The following is a 26,664-nucleotide window of genomic DNA, read 5'->3' as shown; positions in this document are numbered from 1 at the left end:
ATGTTCAAAAGGTGAGAAGTGCCATAAGATGTAACTCTCCCCCAAATTTCTAAGTAACTACTACTGTTTGAGCTCTTAGTGCTCTCAAAGGCTACAGGGAAAAAAAAAAAGGCCTTGAGAGTTAAAGTCCTTTGGATTATTTTTCTAAATTCAGGAAGAGCTAGCAGATGTCCACCCACATAATAAGTCTCATTCAAGTAATCACTATCAAATTCAGGTAGAATATACTAAAGGTAGAATACACTAACAATTTTTTTACCTAAAGGAATCCAATCTCTGTACTTAACAACAGCATCCTGAATTTTTTGAATGAGTTAATTAAGAAAGCGTGACTATTAGCTGTGAAATCATTCACCAATGCCCTTGATGTTGGAGTAGAAAACTCTTAATTTGTGGACAACAGGAAAACCCCCTGCAAAACCACTATTCTGGGGAAAGCAGGTTAACAGAGGCTCATATTTAAACCTCTCGTCTGTTATTTCTAGAAAAAGAGATGTGGCATTTTAAAAGTTCTACTTTTACATGTTTTGATCTGAGGGAAATGATTTCACTTAAATCTGTTTAGTTTGGAGATAAAGAAAAATCTGTAATTAATTTTTGTCACTGATCTACAAGCACTTTCCACTGCCTATTGTTTATCGAACCTGATTTTCCTAATGAAACTATTTCTGAGATGGCTGCAATTTGCCATGAATTTCCAACCCTTTGGGTTTGTTATTTTCCTTCAGGTTTGGTCTGTTTATCTCAAAGTCACCAGAGATAAACTTAACTTTGGATTTATATGACTCTTCCTTCAAAGTGTACGGCAGAAGGTCTAGTAGCTTCACTGAAATACAGTGAGTAATATGTCAATCAAGGATCAGCAATAAAGGGATCAAAAGAGATAATGTACCCTGAAAGCACTTTGTAAAATGTAATACATTATCCAAATGGAATGTATCACTGTTACTTTTAAAAACGCTTAATTGACAGATCAGAGGATACATTTATGCACAACAAAATTCATCCTTCTAAGAGATACAAGAGAATTCATCTGTAAACAGAGGCAAACAGCTAACATGGTCCCTTTCTACATAATTTAATGGGAAGACCACTAAATTGGAACCCTCACTTTCTTTATAATTTTTATTTTTTTTACCCAAAACATAAATTTCATGTGAAATTCACAATTTCACCACCTTTGCATGGCAATTTATGATTCTAGTGTTTCAGATTATTATCTGAAATTGTTTTTCTCAAAAGCAATTCCAAAAATTTCTATTTTTTTCAAGTCACTTGCCTCACCTCATTAACCTCCATTCTCAGCGTATGATCGTATCTCTTCCTTAATAAGGATAGAGGTTCCCTAACTCACTGGCACATTTTCTCCCCTCCCTTATGGAAGAAGACAAACAAGCAAGACCAAATAGTAACAACAACAAAACCAAACCTTACCTGAAATATTAGCAGATTTCCATGGTATAAAATATTCCTAATATGGCTTATTTCAAGCAACTGCCTTGCAAATTCTTAAACATTTATCAATCACCACTGGCTCAGACACCTGTAAATCCATGTACCTTAACCACGAGCCTGTAAGGCCAACCTCAACTAAATGTGTATTCCAAGTCTCAAGCATGCTCTTTAGAAACAGGATACATTCAACAAAAAGAGAAGATAAAATTTTTCCTGGGAAACCTAAAACAAGATTATTGCCGTATTTGAATATTTAATTTGGCTCTGGGTTCAATTTTATGTCTTAGGAACTTTGTGTATGCTCTCACCCTAAGGCCACAATCCAGGAAAAAAATGAAAATAAATTCAGTGTAAAATGATACACACATTGTGGAGTCTTATGAAAAGACAAAATAGGGGCACCTGTGTGACTCAGTCATTAAGCGTCTGCCTTCGGCTCAGGTCATGATCCCAGGGTCCAGGGTTCGAGCCCTGTGTGGGGCTCCCTGCTTTTTGGAAAGCCTGCTTTTCCCTCTCCCACCTCCACTTCCCCTGCTGTGTTACCTCTCACACTGTTTCTCTCTGTGCCAAATAAATGAAACTCTCAAAGGAAAAAAGAAAAAAAAAAGATAATATATACTGGGCACAGGTTTGGAATTTTCAGAAAACAAAGGCTATGCCCATCATTAGAAAGCAGAAGCTGGTTGGTTTACATACATCATGTACTTAGAGTCAGCATAAAACAAGAACGTAAGACCAAATATGAAATGCAAGAAATACATCAAGAAAATAACTTTTCAATAAGGCAAAGGAGCATAGTGGTTCATGATGCTTTGCAAATACTAGAAGGTGACAGTCCTCTGTGACTCTTAACTTTGCCACTTACTAACCATCTGAAATTGGGCTACTTTATCTCTATAAACCTTAGTTTTCTCATATGAAAAACCAAAGGAAATAATAGCAGCTTTTTCTTAACAGAGTCATTTTAAGGATTAAATGAGATAACGTGTAAAAGTTTCAATATTAGTAATTGAGCAAGTATAAGGTCTAGATGTCACAAGGTGAAGAAACAAGCGTTTACTAAAGAATTTTACATTCGTATGGAATTTAGGGATTTTAGCTTTAAGATTACTTGACCTGTTGAGTGCTGTGAAGTGTGTAAACCTGGTGATTCACAGACCTGTACCCCTGGAGCTAATAATACATTATATGTTAAAAAAAAAAAAAAAAAAAAAAAAAGGATTACTTTACTTGACCTGTAAAGCAACTCCTTGGGACCCTGGTTGGCTCAATGGATTAAGCCTCTGCCTTTGGCTCAGGTCATGATCTCAGGATCCTGGAATTGAGCCCGACATTTGGGCTCTCTAATCAGCAGCGAGCCTGCTTCCCCCATCTCTCTGCCTGCCTCTTTGCCTGCTTGTGATCTCTCTGTCAAATAAATAAATAAAATCTTTTTTTTTTTTAAAGCAACTCCTTAAAAGCCCTCCCCATGGAAAATACCACACCCGATATCTGCCACGTGCTTAATGTTCTAGAACTACTTGCAATGGGAGCCAATGAAGTATTTGAAGATTTAAGAAAATAAAATCCAAGGGTGGCAGGGTGGCTCAGTTGGTTAAGGATTTGCCTTTAGCCCAAGTCTTGATCCCATGGTTCTGAGATCAAGCCCCATCGGGCTTCCTGCTTGTCCTCTTTATTTCTCTCTCACTCTCTCTCCCCTCTATCAAATAAATAAATAAAATCTTTAAAAAACTAGTTCAAAGAAACCAGAAGAAATTGTTATTACAGTATTTTAATTTTTCATATCCATAAATGCATTTGAGGCTGGTGAAGCCAGAGGAGGTAAGTAGTGGATATGCATGGAAAGGTATGATATTAAGGCTTTCTCCCTGTAGGAGTCTCTAGCCTAAGAAACTTTATTGCTTTTCTTTCCTTTCCACATAAAATCCTATAGGTGGTCCTGCTCCTGGTGCCTCTGTTTTTCTTTCTCATGACATCATGTAGGTGGGTATGTAGCTGGCATTTTTTACCTTTTCCCTTTAGTTGCTTTACAGCCAAGATCATCTTAACCCTCCCCTTCTAACATGCCTTCAGTCTTTCCCAGGAGCAGAGCTACAGCTCCCATCTTCAAATCACCTGTCTCCTTTGTCTTATACAATCAAGGTACACATTCCACACAATTTCTGGAACACAACAAAGAACTGACATTTAAAAGAAGGATAATTGGAGGGTCACCGTCCTAGCATAGCATCACCTCCTATTCTCGTAGGTGTCCCCATCACTGACAGTAGGAGAATGTGCGCAGGGAACCCCCTTACAAGGAACTGCCACCTTCTCTAAAGTAATTTTACTTTTGTTGAGCTTGGGTCCAAAACCAAAAGTCAACCTTTCTTCACTGCCCACCTCTACCATATTCAATCATCCCATTATTGGTAAATGCAAACTTTGAGAACAAGTTCAGAAATATTTGCATATTAAAAGATGATGAAACCAGGAATGTATTCTCAAAATTGTTTGTCAAAGTTACAGCATTCTTTAGAAACTAACTTCCGTGCTCCCTTCAGCAGCAGATATACTAAAATTAGATACTAACTTCCTTGAAATGTCTCAATTATTTCAGAGTCAAAAATTGTATAGATGAGGGGAAAACTAATTTTAACAAAAGAAAAAAGAGTGCTTGATTTCAAAAGTATTTTTACTATGTAAGGAAATAAATCAAAAGAGAGATGGAAAGAAGAAAGATCTTTTTGGTTCTTATCACTTTTCACAACAAGTTTTTTTTTTTTTAACAAGATAAAAGAAAATAAAATTTTAAGCACAAGATTTTTTTCTATTTCTCTTTTCTTAACCAGCTTCTGAATGGAAGTTGTCTGACACGACTAGTTCACAGTGTTATTGAAAGCTAGCCTGGCAACAGGCAACACTGTTCTCCTACTGGACGTGAGCAAACTCAAAGGACACCAGCTTCACATGATCGGTGTGACCATGACCATGTTGATATGAGACAAACAAGGTCATCTTACAAGTTTGTTTAACCACAAATGAAGACAAACCATAAAATACCAAACAACCCCTTTCCTAACTAATGAGTGACCATTGTTTCTTTGCTAAGTACAGCTACTTGCCTCACTCTTGTCCTTCCTCCTGGTGGATAAGAATTTCTTTAACCTACACAATCATAAATTTTCCTCACTTTCAGACCAACCTCTGCTTTCTAACACCATCTTACTGAGATGCCCCATGGTTTATACTGCTGTATATTCTCCTTTGTAGCAATAGATAATAAACTGAACTTATAAAACTACAGATGCGTTACCTCACTCTGGTCAGAATGGCTAAAGTTAACAACACAGGAAATAACAAGTGTTGGTGAAGATGTGGAGAAAGGGGAATCCTCTTTTACTGCTGGTGGGAATGCAAGCTGGTGCAGCCACTCTGGAAAACAGTATGGAGGTTCCTCAAAAAGTTAAAAATAGAGCTAAATTATGACCCAGTAATTGCACTACTGGTTATTTATCCAAAAGATACAAATATAGTGATCGAAGGGGCACCTGTACCCCAATGCTTATAGCAGCAAATGTCCACAATAGCCAAACTATGGAAAGAGTCCAGATGTCCATCGACAGATGAATGAATAAAGAAGATGTGGTTTATATATACAATGGACTATTATTCAGCCATTAAAAAAATTAAATCTTGCCATTTGCAAGGATTTGCAAGGACTAGAGGGTATAATGCTAAGGGAGATAAGTCAATCAGAGAAAGCCAATTATTATATGGTTTCACCCATATGTGGAATTTAAGAAACAAAACAAAGGATCATAGTGAAGGGAGGGAAAATAAAATAAGACAAAATCAGAGAGGGAGAAAAACCCTAACAGACTCTTAATCACAGGGAACAAATGAGGTTGGTGGAGGGGAGGTAGATAGGGGATGGGGTAATGGGGTGATGGGCATTAAGAAGGGCACATGATGTGATGAGCCCTGGGGGTTACAGACAACTGACGAATCATGGAACTCTACGTCTGAAACTAGTAATATACTAATGTTAATTAATTAAATTCAAATTAAATGAAATAATAAAATAAAATACTACAAACGTGTTTTCAGTGGTCTTTAGCTAAGGGGCATTAAAATATTAAAAGAAAAGAAAGGTTTTGAAAAATTCCAGTAGCAGCAGGATTAGCAACCAGATCTTTCTCAAGTAACTGAGGACTATGAAATCTAGATATGGATATAAAGGTACCCATTGCTTACTGATGTTGAGTACCTGAATGATGTCATGTATGACATAATCATCATTTTTGTCCCTCTACAGCAGCCTACCCTAAACCTGAAGATTTATTATTAGTTTGTTTGTTTATTCCTTAAGATTAAGAAAATGACCATTGTATTACAATAACTCAACTATTGATTCCATTTTTACCCAAATTAACTTATTAGATGATCTTCTCCTTAATGTTGTTGAAAAGTCAATGTAGTAGGTATATTGTGATAGAGATATACTTTTGCTCGGTGGGTTGGCCACAGAGGACGGGACTTGAGTCATCATCATCATGTGAGGCCAACATCTGGGCAGCATAATTTGCCTAAAAGTCAGGGGTACTGCATGGGAGAGTGGGAAAGCACCATAAATAAAATTCCTGAAATTGCTTTTTTTTCCCCTAATATAAGCTTTGCATATTTCTTTACAAATAGGACAGAACACTAGGCTGGGTGTTCAGAGATATGGGATCTAACTTTATGTAAGATATCTGATTCCTTTTGACAAGAAACTGGATTATGTGAACTCAGTAAAATCAGTAGATTGGGTTCTCCAATCCACTGAACTCAAAGGCTCCCGTAAAAATCTGTTATTTTATGGGTACCTGGGCGGCTCAGTGGGTTAAGCCTTTGCCTTTGGCTCAGGTCATGATCTCAGGGTCCTGGGATGGAGTCCCACATTGGGCTCTCTGCTTGGTGGGGAGCCTGCTTCCTCCCCTCTCTCTCTCTGCCTGCCTCTCTGCCTGCTTGGTCTCTCTCTGTCAAATAAATAAATAAATAAGATCTTTAAAAAATTTTAAAAAAATCTGTGATTTTACAAAAGAATGGCATTTAAACCACTACATGTTATTTTAAACTGCAGTTCTCATGCCCTCATTTGTTGCTTAACCAACATTTATTAAGCATCCAATTATGCTACAACATGTGCTAAATTCTGGAGAAATAAAGAGAACAATTCTTGTTTTTATTCTGAGTGTGTGTGTTTGTGTATGTCTGTGTTTACAGACTGCAAGGTCTTCAGGAAAAGATTAGCAAAATAATAAACGTTCTTAAAACCTGAAGACTGATTTGAAAAAGACAAGTATTTGAAAAAATTGTCATAGGAAGTTCATGTATTAAATATTTTTTCTAGTGATAAGATTAAAGGATAGAAGTTTAAAGAATAGAAGTTACTAGGAAGTGGAGCTTTGTTCAAGCTGTTAATTTACACATTGCAATTTTCTAATGATGAATTAAGCCCCTGACAAGGTCTACATTTTTCTTAGAAGTGTTCAAACAGACTGACCATATTGAGAAAGAAATCATAGAACCTCCTCATTTTTGCAGGAGGCTGGCTACATTAGCTAGACTTCCCACACTGATTTCCCACTTGCTTATTCTCTCCTTTTCTTCCATTGTAGACATATGTGGAAGTCTTTTACACAAGGGGTGTCAAGATTAAAAATTTCTCACTTAAAGCAATGAAAAGAGAAATTTCTTAAAGTATTATTGATTCTGAGTCAATTTCAAATTTTACTGATAGTTACTGTACAAAATGGTGTAGTTGAATTCATATACTTGCAAAGCCTCTTTCTGTTCAATGCAAGGGTGGATTTTAGGAGAACAGTAGAAAGGCATTACTAAAGAAAATACTCTCTTCCTGGGGCACTCACACCTACCCTCATTTTTCTCAACTATTTTTGATTCTTTCAATTTATATGTGCATTTTAATGAATAACCTCAAAGAAAATGTTGCCTAATTTAGCTAAGATCCATCAATGTATCTTAAGAAACAGAATATAAAAATGTTTCCAAAGTCTGATGAATGTGTGACATCTTTATTCTCTAAAACACTCAAAGAAGAATCAGCTCATTTCTGAAGTATAATCTACATCATTTTTTTCCTTAATGGATTCAAGCCATTTGTTTCTAGATGGCAATATTTTTCTGTTTTTTTAAATGTCACTGCCCTAATACACTAATTTCTTAAAATGCCTGTTTACAATTCATTTTTTAAATACGTAGAATTCTAATCGGATTATGAGATTTTGCAAGTTAGCTCTGTAGTATTGAATCAATCCCCTTTCCTTTTAAGCAGTTATTCCTAAATATACTTTTTAATTTTTCAAAGAGACACTACCCATTTTGGAAAAACAAAACAAAACGCTCATTACCATTAGTAGCCTCCATGTGATCTGACAATGTAGGGAGAATACTAATAAAGTAGAGAAAACTGTAGAATGTGCATGACTTACTACAAAACCAGCTGTGACAGCATTTATGATTCAATCTTTATTTTGGCATTTTCCTCTGATCCTCCTCAATTTTAGGCAACCCATGGATGTTACACATTCACTGTAACATGTGATATGATACACATTCACTGTATTCATATGAACAATAAACAGAGGGGACAATGTTTACACATGAAGAAAGGTTTACAAATTAAAGTCCCTGTTTAAGTAGATTTCATTGGCAGTATTTTTGTTTTGTTTTGTTTTTTGGTTTTGTTTTCTGTAGTAATTTAAGGGTTGTAGCCACAACCAAATCAATGCAGCACTGAAAAGACAGTAATATGTATTTTAGATAGTGATGTTTTGTCATTTCTGGACCTAATCTAAAGCAGCAGTACAAAGAATTTTTTCTGGAAATGGAAAATTTAAGATAACTTGTCATAAAGGTTGAAGTGACATGTACCTATTCAGAAGTGTAAAAGGATGGGGGAAGCCATTAATATTCATTGAGTATCTACTATGTGCCAGACTCTTAGCAGAGACCACTTCATTTAGTCATCCCCGTAACCCTCTGAGGTAAATTTTATTATTCTTGTTCATTTGGTGGAGAAAAATGTAGCCATGAGAAGCTAAAAAACTTGCCCAAGGTCATATATATGGTTAGATGTGTCTTCGATATTCAAACACAAAACCTCCCAATTCCAAGAATATGACTGCTTCAGGCTAACTCCAAAGAGGCTTGGGAAGGAGTTTAGATTGCTGTAATCACAAGGGTGTGCCTTAGCCCTTGTCTGAGGAAAATGACTTCACAGGGTCCCACTTTCCACACAGGGCTATTAGGAGATGGAAGTGACCAAACAGATCAGAAGTTGCTTTCAAGTTTTCTACTGGGCAGGTGTGCCATTGTTTTAAGGTATCTAAGTTAGCGCTCAGCACTATGGGAACAGATCGTCAAGGATATGACTTGATGGGTGGTTTGTGAATCTTTGTGTGATAGGAGCGGTGGGGGTTGGAATTACTGAAAAGCAGCAAGAGCTGAAGAGGTCTAATCTGAAAACATGGAGGATGAGGCAGGCTCTGCATATATATCTCACCCCTAACCAGGTACTCACTCTGCAAACAGTCAGCATTTAGGAGGTCCTGACACTTTTCGTGGCACTTCACTCCACACTCCAAACACTTCATGCCTTGACGAGCAATGCCCCACAGGAGCCCTTCACACTCGTAACAGTAGGTGGGTGTAGTTGCCGTCCAGACTTCGAAGTTGTGGGGGGTAGTGGAGGACATGGGGTAGATCAGTGCCTGCAAAGTCTTCTTGAAGACATGTATTTTCTGTAAAGATAAGTTATAATGCCAGCCAAGTCAGTGGATTTGGAGAATTTCAGCATAAAATTATTTTATCACTTCTCCCTGAAAATACTATTTTGAAAGAGCCTCTTAGTTATTGACAAGTCATGATAGTAAGCATAGTAATTCTCCTCACTTATTCTTCTCTCAGCATTCTAGGGCCCAAGATAGTCATTTGAACACAAAGAACTCCCTAATCTCCCAGGTTGGACTGGGTTCCACTGTTGTGCAACTTCTTTCATAGCAGCAAGAAGCTCTAATTACTTGATAATGTCCAAGTCCTGCTACATTGTGAACTCCATGAGTCCAAGGATGATATAGATCTCCTTGGGCTAAACTGGTTGTTGACAAAATTGTGAAGTAGATGGGAAGTAGATTCTCAATGCTGACACTAACCCTCCAGAAACATACCACCCCTCTTTCATATTCTACTACGGCCTCTCATTCCTGACTCTGTATTCTCCCCAACACTTCTACCCTTCCCAGCCCCGAAGTATGCTCATTCTATAATTCCTTTTGTAGGGGACTGCTTTCATTGCCTATCCTTTTGGAAGGAACTCATCAACTAATTCATAGGAGACCATTAGCAGTAGGTAAAGGCTAAAAGTGGCACTCTCCCATGGCAATGGTAATATTTTAAAGGGAGGTAACCTTTTTTTAATTAAAATTTTTTTAGTTAACATGAAATGTATGATTTGTCCCAGGGGTACAGGTCTGTGAATCTTCAGGCTTACATACTTCACAGCACTCACCATAGCACATACCCTCCCCAATGTCCATAACCCAACCACCCCCTCCATACCCTCCACCCCCCAGCAACCTTCAGTTTGTTTTGTGAGATTAAGAGTCTCTTATGGTCTGTCCCCCTTCTGATCCCATCTTGTTTCATTTTTTTCCTTCCCTACCCCCCAAACCCCCACTTTGCCTCTCAAATTCCTCATATCAGTGATATCATATATTTGTCTTTCTCTGATTAACTTATTTCACTCAGCGTAACACACTCTCGTTCCATCCATGTCATTGCAAATGGCAAAATTTCATTTCTTTTGATGGCTGCATAGTATTCCAACTTTATTTGTTGTATACATATAGGGTTTTTTCTTCTAAAAAATTTTGAGCTACAATTTCTTCTAATAGATCAAAATATGCCCTAAATCTAGCACAGGGCATTATTCTAGTCTCCAGCCTGAGCAAATTCTCTCCACCTTATTTTTCTTTCTTTTTTCCAGCCAACTTATCTTATCAATTCCTTTTTAAGACTTTTTAAAAAAATTTTTCATCTTTACAGTCATATTCCATCCCTTGTGTTTACCCTTATTTTATAAGGGTACCCATCCATATATATATATTATCTATAAGTACTTTATAAGTTTTATATTTTATAAGTTTACATATATATGTATGTATGTATGTATGTGTGTGTGTATGTGTGTATATATATATCTTGAAAATTTTTGGGAGATAGTATCTTCTAAGAGACCAAAGTACACCCAAAATCAAGTGTGTGGCTCTGTTCTATTCACCAGTCTAATATATATTTTTTGTTTTTTTAAAGATTTTTAAAATTTCTTTTTACCCCCTTTCTTCTCCCCCCAATTTAGGGTCTCTTCTGATTTGGCTAGCAGACAGTTTTCTGGAGTCTTTGTCACCCTTTTAGTACTTTATTCTCTCGTTCATATATTCCTTTCTGGATAAAGTGACAAGGCAGAAAAACTCACCACAAAAATAAATAAATAAATAAATAAAAACACAAGAGGCAGTACCGAAGGGTAGGGTCATAACTTTTTATAGCATATCGAAGGACTTTCAATGATAAGCCACTCGTGCAGTAGAAAAACTCACTGCATGAGTAGCCAGGCGACCTGGGTTCCCTGGCATAGGGCCAATCACATGACATTTCACATGGGTTTTTTCAGGCCATATTTACGACCAGTCTTCCAAATTTCTTTTCTTAGTGTCTAACAGTGGTTATCATTGTCCCTGCCACATACTTGGGAGACAACACATATTTTGTGGAGTGAATGTTCTGCCACTTAGGAATCTTATAATTCACAGATAGACTTAGGTCTCTAAGGCTTACTTTCTTTCCCTACATATCTACCTACCTGCAGTATTATTTTGAAGATCAAATTGTATGATGGTAAGCTACATATTATACAGATTTCAAAATACTAAATAAATACCAACTGTTAGTACTCATAGTGGATTTTCCAGAAACCACCATAGGTTGAAAGGAAAGAGACTTGTCTGGATGAGTCCTTTTCTGTGCTTTTCATTTCTAACCATGTAGATGACTTAAAAAAAAAATAAAGGACATTAAAATAAAAATAAATAAAAAAGGGTTTATTTATTTGACAGAGAAAGAAAGAATGAGCTGGGGGGAGAGGTAGAGGTAGAGTGCAAAGGGCAGACTCACTGTTGAGCTGAGTCCTCATGGGGCTCAATCCAAGGACTCTGAGATCATGAAGTGACCTGAAGTCAGATGCTTAACCTACTGAGCCACCCAGGAATGCCTACAGATGACTTCCTGAAAGAAAGACTATCACTCTCTGAAGTTAGATTTACAGGTAATTTCACACAACTGCCTCATGCATAATGAATGAATATTTATATAAATCCTGCAGGACCCTAGCATTTACAAGAAACAATTTTGCATTAATAAATTAATGCAAAAAAATAATAAATTTTGCTTTAATAATCCTTAAATCTAATTTCAAAATATCTTAAACCTCATTTCAGAGTATCTTCACAGTGTGGAAATGACCAATTTTCCACAATTTTTCAATTCCGCAGTATAGTAAAAGCATATTCCCCTTTCTTAGTACATTCCCCTCACTGTATGTTTTCCCAGAATATGTTTGGTCATGGTACTGGGAGACTCCCTGCAGGGAGTTAAGCTTCACTGAAACTTTTTCTAACTTTTAAACAGCAAGATCCAGCCTTGCTATTACATGAGTTTCAGGTCAAGACTTGCAATATTTCCCGAGAATCTACAGAGCAACAGTATGACCTAATATGGGAGTGGGAGACCCCCATATTAAGGTTTATAATACAACTGGATCTATTCTTTTCAATAAATACAGCCTAAGCCAAGTAAATCTTTCAGCTTTCTTTCATAAGGAAGACGTCTTATCTTGCAAAAAAATTGTTCAGAGTTCTTTCAGAACTGAAACTATGTATTATTCATGGTTGCTTCCATTGTAACGCTTAGCGGAGTGGGTATCTTCAATATCATTAAAGTGAATTGAACAATTCTCGCCATAATAGATTTTCAATCCACAGACAGCTTCCTGTTCTAACTGAGCTGAGGGGGTATGTATGTGTAATGTAGCATTTTTAGTTTAGGTTAAAAAAATAAGTAGGAAACTTAGTTATATTTGCAATCACATCAGGTAATTTGTCATTTGTCTTAGTAGGGAGAAATAATTTTAACCCAATAGAACACCGGGGGGAATAGTCTGCTAATGAACCCAAGAAAAGTAAAATATATACGAATTTAGAAAGCAGGGTTAGGGTTAGCTAACAGGTTGTTCTGAACGTGAACTTATCCATATATTTCAGAATAAGTAAATGATTCATACATTTTCTCCAGGTCCCTATGTGTGTATTTTCTTTTTATTGAATTCAAGGAATATGTAGTTGGCCTCCTTAGGTGTAATAAATATAAGAAATAGTTCCTAAAAAATTAAGCATGATAGAGAAAAAACAAGGGAGTTCTGAATAGACAGCTGAGAAGTTTTCATTGAAATGTTTTGTTGTTTTTGGATTTAAGAACCATGATCTACTTCATAAAGAGAGAGAAGCTAATTAAAAAAAAAAAAAAAGGAAATAGGGAAAATTTACTAGACAGCATAATGAAAATCAATTGAATGGGACATTAAAATAAATCTAACATTTAAAAGCTACAGACACCAGAGAAAATACTGGATAGCTCACTAGAGGGTATATATCCCCAGTCTTAAAGAAATGAAAATATGCATCTTTTTTATTTGTGATTTTTGGGATATTAGTGTTGTCTATCAAAGCTGAAAATTACTCTAAAATAAATGACACATGGAGGGACGTCGGGTTGGCTCAGTCAGTTAAGTGTCTGACTCTTAGTTTTGGTTCAGGCTGTGATCTCATGGCTCATGAGATCCATCCAGCCCAGCACTGGGCTCTGCACTCAGTGGGGAGAGTGTGCTTGAGGATTCTCCCCTCTGGCTCCCATCGCATTTGTGCACGCTATCTCTCAAACAAGTAAACCTTTTTTTAAAAAACAACATATGGTAACATTTCCTACTGAAGCGAAGTATAAGATGCAAAGATGGCACTTTAGAAACTCAGGAAGTGAGTAGTTACGAAAGCATGTACAAATCTATCTCATAAGAAGGGATTCTTACTCTCAGGAAAATACTGCATCCTGAGGTAATGAGGTACTTTCCCAGAATTAAAATAAGGCTAGATCAAACCAGATTATAAGCAAGGACCAAGAGTGAGAGAGTTTTGTGGAATAAATCAAAAAAGATAGGGTAAGGAGCACTGAATAAAACAAAGGGGAAGAAATCAAGGGGAAACTCCAAAATTAGCCACAGACCATAGAAAATGAGAATCTAACACCATTAGGAGTTGGATTGAAAGCAAAGAGATTTTTTTTTTTAATGTAGTGCTTTTTACTAGAAAGAATACTAGTTGCAGTTAGTAGGATCCTAGCTGACACGAAAGGATGGGACTGGGTATGTAATCTAGAGAATGTCTCTGGCCTAGGTAAAACAGAAGACAGGTGTGTAGAGATGGTGGTCCCAAGAACAAGCAGAGCCTTCAGCTACTGGGATTTGGACTCAAGAACATAATGAATTCAGCAATATGGGAGAATTACTATAATCTACTTTAAAGGTTTCTAAAATTCTCCAATCTTCACAATAAACATTTATACTTTCTAAAATAATTTTCATTTCTTTTATTATCCTTTCAATAATTATAGATCAAGCTGCATTTTACATCATATAGGAGTCTCTTGTTTCTAAATGATATTGGTATTTTAGTGTATATACATTCTATCTCCCCCCCCCTCTTTTAAGAATCACAAAGATTTTGTAAATCATGCTCAACACTTCACGGAAGTGACTTGCAAAATGAAATAATTCTTATTGGCAAAAAATAATCTTGTCTTTTTCCCACTCAAAATGAGAACAAAACAAAGCAAACAAAAATTTCATATGTCATTTTCCTCTCTATTATGTATTTTCTAATTATAATAAAATGCATGCTCACTGTAAAATTAATTTATACAACAAAAATTGCACTAAAATTTTTATAAAATTACTCAATTTAATTTCTCAAAGTTAGCCATGGTTCTTTTGTGATTTTTGTTTATTTATGAACAGAATATAAGACAACACAATTAGGAATAAAACTGATAAAACATCAGTTTTACATTACTGAAGTGATTGCAGAAAAAAGAAGTCAAATTTTATTTTGTGGAGACACTTTTATCTGTAGAAATGAGGTTAAGGAATGCTTTGACTCTGATAAGCCTCTTTAGCAAAGTACAGCTTATAGATTACAAAAGGTAAGATGCTCATATTCTGAACATTTTGTTAATAATTTCTCTTCTAAGAAACTGGAATCTAAGCTGAAAAGTTCTAATATGTTACTTTTTGAACAATAAGGACACAGGAAAAAAAGTGAATGCCTTTTCTGTTCATAACTATATAAGAAAATTAAAATGAGTCCCCAAAATAAAACAACAAGGCTTCTTGCCAAAGGTGATGACTAGTATTTTTAGACCATCAATATTCCAATCAACTCTTTTTTTTTTAAATATTTTATTTATTTATTTATTTATTTGACAGAGAGATCACAAGTAGGCAGAGAGGCAGGCAGAGATAGAGGAGGAAGCAGGCTCCCCGAGGAGCAGAGAGCCTGATGCACGGCTCAATCCCAGGACCCTGAGATCATGACTGGAGCTGAGGGCAGAGTCTTAACTCTGAGCCACCCAGGTGCCCCTAATCAACTAACTCTTAATACAACAGGAACAAAGCATGTTTACCTCCATTTGCCATATATCTTTTCTATTTTTCCTCTACTATGTTAACCAGTGCACAACTAATGAAGCTGCATTTTTCTCATCATCCTCTGATTTTTCCTGGTGGGATTATGTGAACTATGACTTTCCCATACTAAAAAAAACACACACACACACACACACACACACACACATATTTTGATAACAAGAAAAAAACATGCTTCTTGTTTTGAAGCATTTTTCATGTACCTTGACATGCACTTTTTAGAAAAAACAAACAAAGAACCTAGGAGTATCTGGGGGGCTCAGCTGGTTCAGCATCAGGTCATGATCTCAGGGCCATGAGATCAAGGCCTGTGTCAGGCTCTGAGCTCAGCAGGGAGCTTGCTTGAGATTCTCTCTCCCTCTCCCTGTGCCTCTTCCCATGCTCACACACTCAACAGATAGATAAATAAATAAATAATATCTGTTTAAAAAAATCTCTTTACCATCCTGTAGGTATCATTTTGCATTATTTCTGGACAAAAGCATCAGAAAGATCTGCAGAACAAAGATTGGGTAGAATGTGACCTTTGAAATTTGTTACAAACACCAAGACAGAGCAATGGTATAATAAGTCCTTGAGTATAAAACAGTTTGAGTTTGGGGCACCGGAGTGGCTCAGTGAGATGAACACCCAACTCCTGATTTCAGGTCAGGTCACGATCTTGTGAGATCAAGCGCCACATCAGGCTACCCACTCAGCAGTGAGTCTGCATCTCTCTCCCCAACCTTTACCTGTCTTCCTCTCCTCCTCCCCCTGCCCCCACTTGAGTGCTCTCTAAAATAAATATATAAATCTTAAAAAAAAAAGAGCTTAATTTCAGGTCCAATTTGCTCATGAGAGTAATCATCACATAAGACTGTAAAAGCTAAAGTTATTCAGGTAAAATATTGTATCTGAAAACGTAAACAGAGACCAAAAATTATTTGCCTATCTTTGGAAGAGCCTGAGTACTTTGTTTTTACTTATACAGTTTGTTAACAAGCACAAATTATTACTGACCTAAGTAACTTGCTCAGTAAGTCCAAATAGAGAGAGTGAATAATGGTAAAGAAGATGATTCAGTAATTCAAGAAGAGTGCAATATAGAGTATGCTTGTTAGGATAGAAAACATGTTCTGGAAACAAATTAGGATAGATTTATCATGTACTGTATGTGACACTTGTTCTCCAATTCAAACTTTAAATGAAAATGTGTATATAGGGCGCCTGGGTGGCTCAGTGGGTTAAAGCCTCTGCCTTTGGCCCAGGTCATGATCTCAGGGTCCTGGGACTGAGGCCCAGATCTGGCTCTCTGCTCAGCAGGGAGCCTGCTTCCCCCCCCCTCTCTCTGCCTGCCTCTCTGCCTACTTGTGACCTCTGTCTCTCTGTCAAACAAATAAATAAAATATTTAAAAAAAAAGAAAATGTGTATATAAATTTCTAAAGACTCCACCAAAAAAAAAAAAACAATAAAAAAATTAACTCAGTAAATTTGTGGGATACAAAATCAATACACAAAGATGTGGTACATTTCAATACATAAATAACAAATTATCGGAGAAATTAAGAAATTTAATTTAAACTTGTATCAAAAAGGATAAAATAGGGGGGTGTGCCTGGGTGGCTTAGATGGTTAAGGGTCTGCCTTCAGCTCAGGTCATGATCCCAGGGTCCTGGGATAGAGTCCCATGTCAGGCTCCTGGCTCAGGGGAGCCTGCTTCTCGCTCCCCCTCTGCCTCTGCCTTTTCCCTGCTCTTGCTCTCTCTCTCTCTTTCTAATGAATAAATAAAATCTTTAAAAAAGAATAAAATATCTAGGAATAAATTTAGTCAATTAGATGAGGATCCATACTCTGAAAAGTTTAAGATATTAATGAAAGAAATTGGAGAAGACACAAATAAATGAAAGTTATGCCATGCTCATGGTTCAGAGGAGTATCATTAAAATATTCATACTCTCCAAAGCGGTATCTAGATTCAGTTCATTCCTTATGAAAATTCCAATATCAATTTTCACAGAAATAGAAGGAGCAACCTTAAAATTCATGTGGAACCACAAAATTCCAAATAGACAAAGCAATCTTGTGGACGAAAACTGCAGGCATCACATTCCCTGATTTCAAACGATATTACAAAGATATAAGAATCTCAACAGTATTGTATGGCATAAAAAAAGACACTAGAGCATCAGAACAAAACAGAGTCCAGAAACAAAATCACACATATTGATTTATGATAAAGGAGCCAACAAGATACAATGGGGGAAAAGAGTCTCTCTTCTTGTGTTAGGGGAAAATGAACAGCTACATGCAAAGGAATCACACTAGACCATGATCTTTTACCACACAAAAAAAAATTAATAAGAAATTAACTAAAGGCTTGAATATAAGAACTGAAACCATAGACTCCTAGAAGAAAACCTAGGTGGTAAGGTCCTTGAGATGGGTCTTGGTGATGATTTTTTTTAGATTTGTCACAAAAAGCAAAAGAAATGAAAACAAAAAATAAATAAGTGGGACTACATCCAACTAAAAAACTTCTGCACAGTTGGGTGCCTGGGTGACTCAGTGGGTTAAACCTCTGTCTTCAGCTCAGGTCATGGTCTCAGGGTCCTGGGATCGAGCCTCGCATCAGGCTCTCTGCTCAGTGGAGAGCCTGCTTCCACCTCTCTCTCTGCCTGCCTCTCTGCCTACTTGTGATCTCTGTCAAATAAACAAATAAAATCCTTAAAAAACCAAACCAAACCAAACAAAACTTCTGCACAGTAAAATGAACCAACAAAATGAAAAGCTAGCGTGCTGAGTGAAAGAATATATTTGCCAACCATATATCTGGCAAGAGACTACTACCTAAAATATATCAAGAATTCTTAGAACTCTATAGCTAGAAAACAAACAACATGATTTAAAAATGGGCAGAGGATCTGTGTAGACATTGTCCGAAAAAAAGTTATAGGTGTGGCTACAAGGCACATGAAAAGCTGTTCACCATAATCCATCATCAGAGAAATGCAAATCAAAACCAAGTGATCACTCCTCACAACTGTCAGAAGGGCTATCATCAAAACCATAACAATAATAAGTGTTGGCAAGGATGTGGAGAAAAGGGAAAACTTCTACAATGTTGGTGGGAATGTAAATGGAAAACAATATGGAGTCACTTCAAAAAATTAAAAACCTCACTACCAAATCACCCAGAAATTCCACTTCTGAGTATTTATCCAAAGAAAACAAAAACATTAATTTGGAAAATGACTTATACTTCCATGTTCACAGTACCATTATTTATAATAGTCAAGACATAGAAACAACCTCAATGTTGTTCAATGGATACAAAAAAATGTGGTGTGTGTGTGTTTGTGTGTGTGTGTGTGTGTGTGTGTAATACAACATTATTTGGCTGTAAAAGAATACAATCTTTCCAGATGCAATAATATGGATGGATCTTGAGAGCATAATGCTAAGTGAACTAAGTCAGAGGAAGACAAATAATGTATGATCTTATTTACATGGAGAATCTGGGAAAAACAAAAAACAAAAAACAAAAAACAAAAACAAAAGCAAAAACAAAAACAAAAACAAAACATGAAGCTCATCGATCCAGAGAACGGACTGGTGGTAGCCAGAGGTAGGGGATGGTGGGTGAGGAAAATTCGTGAAGGAGGTCAAAAGGTACAAACTTTCAGTTGTAAAATAAGTAAGCTATGGGATTATAATATACTTATGGTGACTATAGTTAATAACACTGTATTACACATTTGAAATGTGGCGATCCTAAAAGTTCTCATCACAAGAAAGAAAAAACACATAACCATGTATGGTGATGGACATTAACTAGACTTCCTGTGATGATTATCTCATCATATATACAAATATTGAATCTTTATATTGAACACCTGAAACTTAGATGTTATATATCAATTATACTTCAGTAAAAAAGTATATGTAAATAATGGAGGTAGGATTTGAATAATTTATTAAATATAAGAGACCAAAAATAATATGAATTCTTTCACTGAAAGGAAACTTCTGTCATTTTCATGTGAAAAGTTTGTTTGTTTATTTTACCACTTAGGGTCAAGTTAGAGTTTTTACAAATCTGAGAAAGGTCATGAAAGATTAGAAAGAAGGGTTAGGATTCTGTAAAAGTAAGAGAGGGAAGGGGGTGACTATCCCTCACTGTCCTCTTCACTGTCCTCTTGTGTAACAAAGCAAAGCCAGTCATGGAGACATGGAAAGTTGTAGTAGATGTAGTTAATAATAAAAACAATAATATTTATTACATAATTATGTGTCAAAAATGGTTGAATTGCTTTCCATTTCTTATCTCACTGATCCCACCAAGAGTACTCTTGCAGTACTAATATATTTATTTTACATGTTGGAAATCTGATCTGGCAACACAGCAGACTAAGTTGATATAGTCTACTACAGAAGTATTGAAAAAAATTTTAATAGGTAAAAGAGCCCAAAAGGAACAGATTCTCCAGGTGCCTGTGGGATGAAAAGGAACTTACTGCCCGAATTGTGAAAGCTGATTCTGTGGACACCCAAAGGTTGTGTTTGGGATCCAGTTAGACTCCATGGGCTACAAACTTGACGTTTTGAAACCATTTTCAGACATGATATTTAGATTTGCCTTTTACTTGATGTGGGCATTTTTAGATCATGTTTTTCTCCTTCAGGACAGAATTATTAACTCTAAAGTTTTAAAAAAAGGGCATTGCAGGTCAGTATCTCCCATGAACATAAAGGCCTCAACAAAATCTTAGTGAACTGAATTCAACATACAGTCTTTAAAAATCATGCCCCATGGTCAAGTGGTCAAGTATGATTTACTCCAGGGATGCAAGGGTTGTTTAATATTCACAAATCAATGTGATACATCCCATTAACAAGAGGAATAATAAAAATACATGTAATCATTTTAACAGATGCATAAAAAGCATTTGACAAAATATAAAATCCATTCACGATAAAAACTCTCAACAAAGTGGGTTTAACATACCTCAATATAATAAAGGCCATATATGAAAAACCCACAGCTAACATAATACTCCATGGTGGAAAACTGAAAGCATTTCCTCTAAAATCAGGAACAAAACAAGGAGGTCCACTCTTGCCACATTTATTCAACATAGTACGGGAAGGTTTAGCTGCAGCAATCAGACAAAAGAAAAGAAAGAAATAAAAAGCATCCAGATTGGTAAGGAAGAAATAAGACTGTCACTGTTTATAGATACCATGATACTGCATATAGAAAACCCTAACATCTCCACCACAAAACTATTAGCACTGATCATTTGGCAAAAGTTACAGGATACAAAATTAATAAACAGAACTTTGCTATGTTTCTATACACTAATAATGAAGTAGCAAAAAGAGAAACTAAGAAAACAATACCAAGAAAACAACTAAGAAAACAACTGTACCAGAAATAATAAAATACCTAAGAATAAATTTAACCAAGAAGGTGAAAAGCCTATATTCTGAAAACTGTTAAGATGTTGTTGAAAGAAATTGAAGGTGATGCAAGGTATGGAAAGGTATATCATGCTCTGTTAGAAGAATATTGTTAAAATGTCAACACTAGGGACACCTGGGTGGCTCAGTAGGTTAAAGCCTCTGCCTTCAGCTCAGGTCATGATCCTGGGGTCTGGAATCGAGTCCTGTATTGGGCTCTCTGCTCAGCAGGGAACCTGTTTCCACCTCTCTCTCTGCCTGCCTCTTTCCCTATTTGTGATCTCTGTCAAATAAATAAATAAAATCTTTAAAAAATAATAAAACAAAATTTAATAAATAAAATAAAAATTTTAATAAAATAAAATTTAATAAGCCAAGAATCTAAATAGACATTTTTTTCCCAAAGACATATAGATAGATGGCCAAGAGACACATGAAAAGATGTCCAACATCGCAAGCCATCAGGGAATACTAATCTAAACTACATTGAGATATCACTTCCACCAGTCAAAATGGCTAGTATCAAAAACAAGAAATAACAAGTGCTGGTAAGGATCTGGGGAAAGGGAACCATTATTCATTCGCTATTAGTAGAAATGTAAGTTGGTGCAGCTACTGTGCACACAGTATGGAATTTCCTCAAAAAATTAAAAATAAGAGTACCATACAATCCAGTCATTCCACTATTGAGTGCTTACACAAAGAAAGTGAGAACGCTAATTGGGAAAAGATATATGCATCCTTATACTTATTGTAGCATTATTTAAATAGTCAAGATATGAAAGCAACCCATGTGTCCGTCCATAGATGACTGGACAAAGAAGGAGTGGTACACACACACACACACACACAATGGAATATTACTTGTCCATAAAAAAGAATGAGATCTAGCCAACTGTGACAAAAGAAAGGACTTAAACATCATTATGCTAAGTGAAATAAGTTGAAGAAAGACAAATAGCATACAATTTCACTCATATGTAGAATAAGCAAGCAGAGGAACAAACAAAGAGAGACAAACCAAGAGACAGAATATTGACCATAGAGAACAAACTGATAGTTACCAGAGGGTGGGGGTGGGGGGTGCAGGGGAAGGAGGAAACAGGTGACAGGGATTAAGGAGGGCAGCTGCTGCAATGAGCAGTGGGTGTTGCATGGACGTGTTAAATCGTTGTATTGTACACCTGAAACCAAAGTCATACTGCAAGTTAACTGGAATTTAAACAGAAACTTAAAAAAAAAAAAACAATAATGAAAAACAAATAAACATTCAAACAAACAAGACCCTTAAAGAGAATAAAATGGTGACTGCTAGAGTGGAAGTGAGTGGAGGGATGGGTGAAACAGATTAAGGGTATTAAGAAATACAAACTTCCAGTTTACAATAAATATATCAGAGATTTAAAAAAATATAGCATAGGGAATATATTCAATAAATTGCAATAACATGTTTGGGAACAGATGGAGACTGCACTTAGCATGGTAAGTACTGAATAATGCATAGAATTATCAAATCCGTGCTAGACACCTGAAACTAATATAACGATGTTAATTATACTTCGGTAAAAGAAGGTGTATTTTCAGTAAACATTTAGGGAACATCCACATTAAAATCAACAGTATGGATCAGTTTAATCCATTTGTTGAAGAAGAGGGAACATAAAACTCAATCTGCATGAATGAACCTTGTAAAAGAAAGGAAGAAGGACTTTTAAAAAGTAAGAGAACTAAGCTCAAATGCATTTTGGGAAGTATAAATTGATTGAATTCACATGTAAAAAGGCAAATTCTCAGACTGAATGTGAAATTAAGCTATATGAGAGGGATGCCTGGGTGGTTCAGTGGGTTGAGCGTCTGCCTTGGGCTCAGGTCATTATCCCCAGGTCCTGCTCCAAGTCTGTTTCTCCCTCTGCCTCTGCACCTCCCCCTGCTCGTGCTTGGTTGCTCTCACATCTCTCTCAAATAAATAAGTAAAATATTAAAAAATAAATAAAGTTAAACTATGTGAGATACACAGGGTGTCAGGGTGGTTTGGTTTGTGAAGTGGGTGACTCTTGATTTTGGCTCAGGTCAAGATCTCAGGGCTGTGAGATCTAGGTCCAGGTTGGGCTCTGTACTGGGCATGGAGCCTGCTTGGGATTTTTCTCTCCCTCTCCCATTTTCACCTCCTCTCCCTCTCTGGGGAGAAGAAAAAAAAAAAAAAGCTATGTAAGATACACATAAAACACATTAAGAATTAAAGAAGGGGCCAGAGAAAGTTCTATCAAGGAAACATTGACCTTATTAATTTGGTAGAGCAGTATTAGTAACATAGAGAAAATATTTTAAAGAAAAACCATTTAAGGGCACCTGCGTGGCTCAGTGGGTTAAAGGCTCTGCCTTCAACTCAGGTCATGATCCCAGGGTCCTGGGATAGAGTCCCGCTCTCTGCTCAGCAGGGAGCCTGCTTCCCTTCCTCTCTCTCTGCCTGCCTCTCTGCCTACTTGTGATCTCTGTCAAATAAATAGATAAAATCTTAAAAAAAAAAAAGTTTAAAAAAAAGCCATTTAAGAAATTAATGAAATTATTAGCAAAGTTGAAAGAAAAAATTTATTGGGAATATAGAAGTCCCAAAACTTATGTACCCAACAAAAAATGCTCCTATAGTATATCTACAAAACTGATTATGGAAGCCATAAAATGGTCAATTAAATGCTAATCACTGAATATACAGTCTATGTGCTTTGAATACAAGGTAGGAACAACAATAAAGGTCACATGGTTTGTCTTTGGGAGAATAAACACTCTAAATTGAGGAGTCAAAATAATAATTGCAAAATTTATTAAATCATTATTTTCCTCTTTCAAAGAGGAAAAGCTGTTACAGATACACAGGTATATGCATTGTTTCTTATGTTGTAAAATATTCTTTTGTGTATATGCAATAATTAATAAACATTAGTGAACTATATATTCAACTCAGTATATTAGAAAAGTATCTTCAGGGTAAATACAAAGAGAACAGAAGATGAATATAAATAAGAAAAGAAATAAAATAGAAAACAATATGGAGTCAACAAACACCAGAGACATCTCTTGGAGTACTGACCAGAAGAGAGAAAGAAAGAAAGACCAACAGACAAATAAGATGAAAACAGCACAAACTCTTAAATCATGAACAATTTGTTGGAATTTGAAATTTTAGGAAAAGAAAACAATGTTCTGGAAAAAATACAAATGATCAAAATTGACTCAAAAACAAATGTTTAAAGAACATGTATGGGATCATTGAATTATTTGAGGGTAGCCAAATAAACACCCTCAAAAAAATTACAAGATGGTTTTCGAGGTAAGTTTACTCATCTTTCAAGGCATAGCAACAATTTATTTTACACAAATTGTTCCAGTGAAGTGATAAAAAGTAAAGTTTCCCAACTTATTTTAACTAGTTAACTGATGCCAAAATTGCTCAAAGACACAGGAAACCATAGGCCAGGGGTTCAAAATCTTACATAATTACAAGGCCAAGAGTTTCAGTAACTTGCCCAAGTTCCCATAACTAGTCAACAGTGAAGCTGGGCCTACATCTATCTCAAGAGACAGACTGTGCTCTTGAAGGAGGATAGAAACAGGACCAAGAACAATACTCGCAAGCAAGACAACAGTATTTAAATGTGTGGATAGAAGGATCCCCCACCAGTACACACTGGAAGCTGACCCTCAGCGGTGAAGAGGGCAGGGAGGCCCTGGACTCAGTCCCCACTCTGGATACCCCATTGCGACTCCCTCCCCCAACTTCTCTCGACTACTACCTGCTCTGTTTGGGGAGACACATTCCTTTTTGATTCTCACAGACTGAGATAAGCATTATTACTTTCATTTTACAGATGAGATGGACAAGTCTCGGGGATGCAAAAAGTATTGAAAGGAAATGACTTCTCAAAGGTAGTAAGAGGTAGAGCCAAAATTCAGATTCAGGCCCTTATCACTTTAACTTTCAGTTATGTGGTTTGACATAGTTCTCGCTCCTGATGAGACGTCCAGACTACCTGCATATTGTGAGCCTGCAGCTTCCTGACCGAACCCCAGGCACAAGACAGGTGTGCTGACCTGCTTCCTATTTCCAGATCACCTTTCTAGGATTATGCTAGGAACAGGGCCCAGGTCTGATCTAATGATTCCCCTACATAGTTCTTGTAAGTCCCTTTCATCAGGCCTGATCCTGATCTCGTTACTGGAAGGAGGACCTCTACTCTGCTTGACAAACTAAACTTGATTGAGAATTGACACTTCCTGGAAGCAAGCCCTTAGACCAGCCCCTCGTGGTAGTTACATATAAATTAACTATATAGAATAAATGGGGTTCTAGAATCCCTTTCAGTCTTGGTGATTTGCATTCCTCACTCTACTGGAGTTTCCCATAACCTTCATCTGACACTGTCAGTTTAAATACTCCCACATTAGAAGCTTCCATTACGACCTGTAACAATACGGCATGCAAAACATTAGCTCAGCTCCCCTATGACCATATTACAAGCTTCATGATGGCAGGGATTTATAGCAGGGTTGTTCAAGGTCTCATTTCCAGAATCTGAAACAATGCCTGACACAGTACACACTTAGTTTATATCTGACTTACTAAACAGTTCTACTTGGATTGCCCCCTCTGTTGGGGGCTACACGTAGGAAACTATCACTCTGTGACAACAAGCCCAAAGCTGGGTAGTACAGTGTCAGGAAGACTACTATTATATGGGGACTAGATCATTACCCCTTCCTGAGCTATTAGGCCAGATAGAAATGTTCAGAAACTATGGTCCTTAGGGGCTCTTTAGACTGAGATTTCCAATCAGCCCCAGTAGCTCCCGGTGGGTGAGGTGAAAGTGGTGATGTCTGGGCTACCTGGCATGCTTCCCCCACTGCTCACAGAGCATCATTGGAGGCGGTGTCTGCTAGCCCACGGTCACCTTACATCAGACTTTAGAGCCCTGCCCTGCTGTGCAAGAGCTGACTGGACATTTTACCATATATCTCTTTAATTAAAATAGATCTGCTACCATTTGATATTTTCCACATGACCAAGCCGTTTTCCTTCATATAAAGACACACATTTCATGCTTTCACATTGAGGGTGCCTGGGAAGACTTCCAGCATGGAAAAGTGGACATTATTTGCTTCAGCATTTGCGTAGTTGTCCATGTAATGACTTAATGTGACCGCTTGTCAACAGTGACATTTAATATGCCCGTTGTGCAGAAGTCATCTTTCGTTTACTTTTTGAACATGGGCCCTGGAGAAATGGGCTTTATGAGTTTTAGAGGGAATTGAAACTCCATTTATCCACCCAACACCCACACAGAAAAGTCTTACACAGGTCTTCTGAAACTAAAGAAATACTATGTATTTTTAAGTGGATGAAAAGTAGATCGATAACTAATTTAACCATAAAGAAAGAGTATGCTCCCTGTTCAGGGCCTCAGAAAATGGAGTAGCATTCTTCTTTCCATCTTGTTCCTATTAACTTTTCAGTGGAATGAGTATTTGTGGCTCAGACCAAACACCGATTTTAATTTTTTTTTTTTCAAAAGGAGTAGTAGAGGAGTTTAATCATAAAAACCCTCAACCTTGATTACTCCCTCAAAAGAAAAGACGAAATACTTCAAGAATAGGCAAGCATTATGGGGGTTTCTCACACGCCAGAGGATGTTTAATTTCTCTTGTATCCAAGCTTTACTCAAATAGTACATAGCATCGTAAAGCTACTAGATAAGGATAAGACCCTTGGGAAAGAAGCCACATTTTTTAATCCTTGGGTACAACAGGAAAAGTTTTAACTTGCTGTAGCACCTAGACATTCAGATGGGCATATACTGTAGCATGGATGTGCATGAGGAGTTGGGGGAATTTGCTAACAGAGACCTAGGAAAGGTTTGGT

At 36.7% G+C, this 26,664-nt stretch overlaps 1 protein-coding gene across 1 annotated transcript in view; it reads right to left on the bottom strand.

Moving 5' to 3' along the window:
* UNC13C (unc-13 homolog C) overlaps window positions 1-26,664 on the bottom strand; it is a 574,360-nt gene that overhangs the window by 345,764 nt on the left and 201,932 nt on the right. Inside the window, exon 7 of the mRNA XM_059180554.1 lies at window positions 9,023-9,242. Within this exon, the coding sequence (XP_059036537.1) occupies window positions 9,023-9,242 (220 nt within the window). The remainder of the gene's footprint in view (window positions 1-9,022; window positions 9,243-26,664) is intronic.

This window comes from Mustela lutreola, chromosome 7, assembly GCF_030435805.1.
Source record: "Mustela lutreola isolate mMusLut2 chromosome 7, mMusLut2.pri, whole genome shotgun sequence".
Lineage (NCBI taxonomy): Eukaryota > Metazoa > Chordata > Mammalia > Carnivora > Mustelidae > Mustela > Mustela lutreola.
Note: the sequence above shows the minus strand (reverse complement) of the source record. Positions and strands in the feature narration are given on the sequence as shown.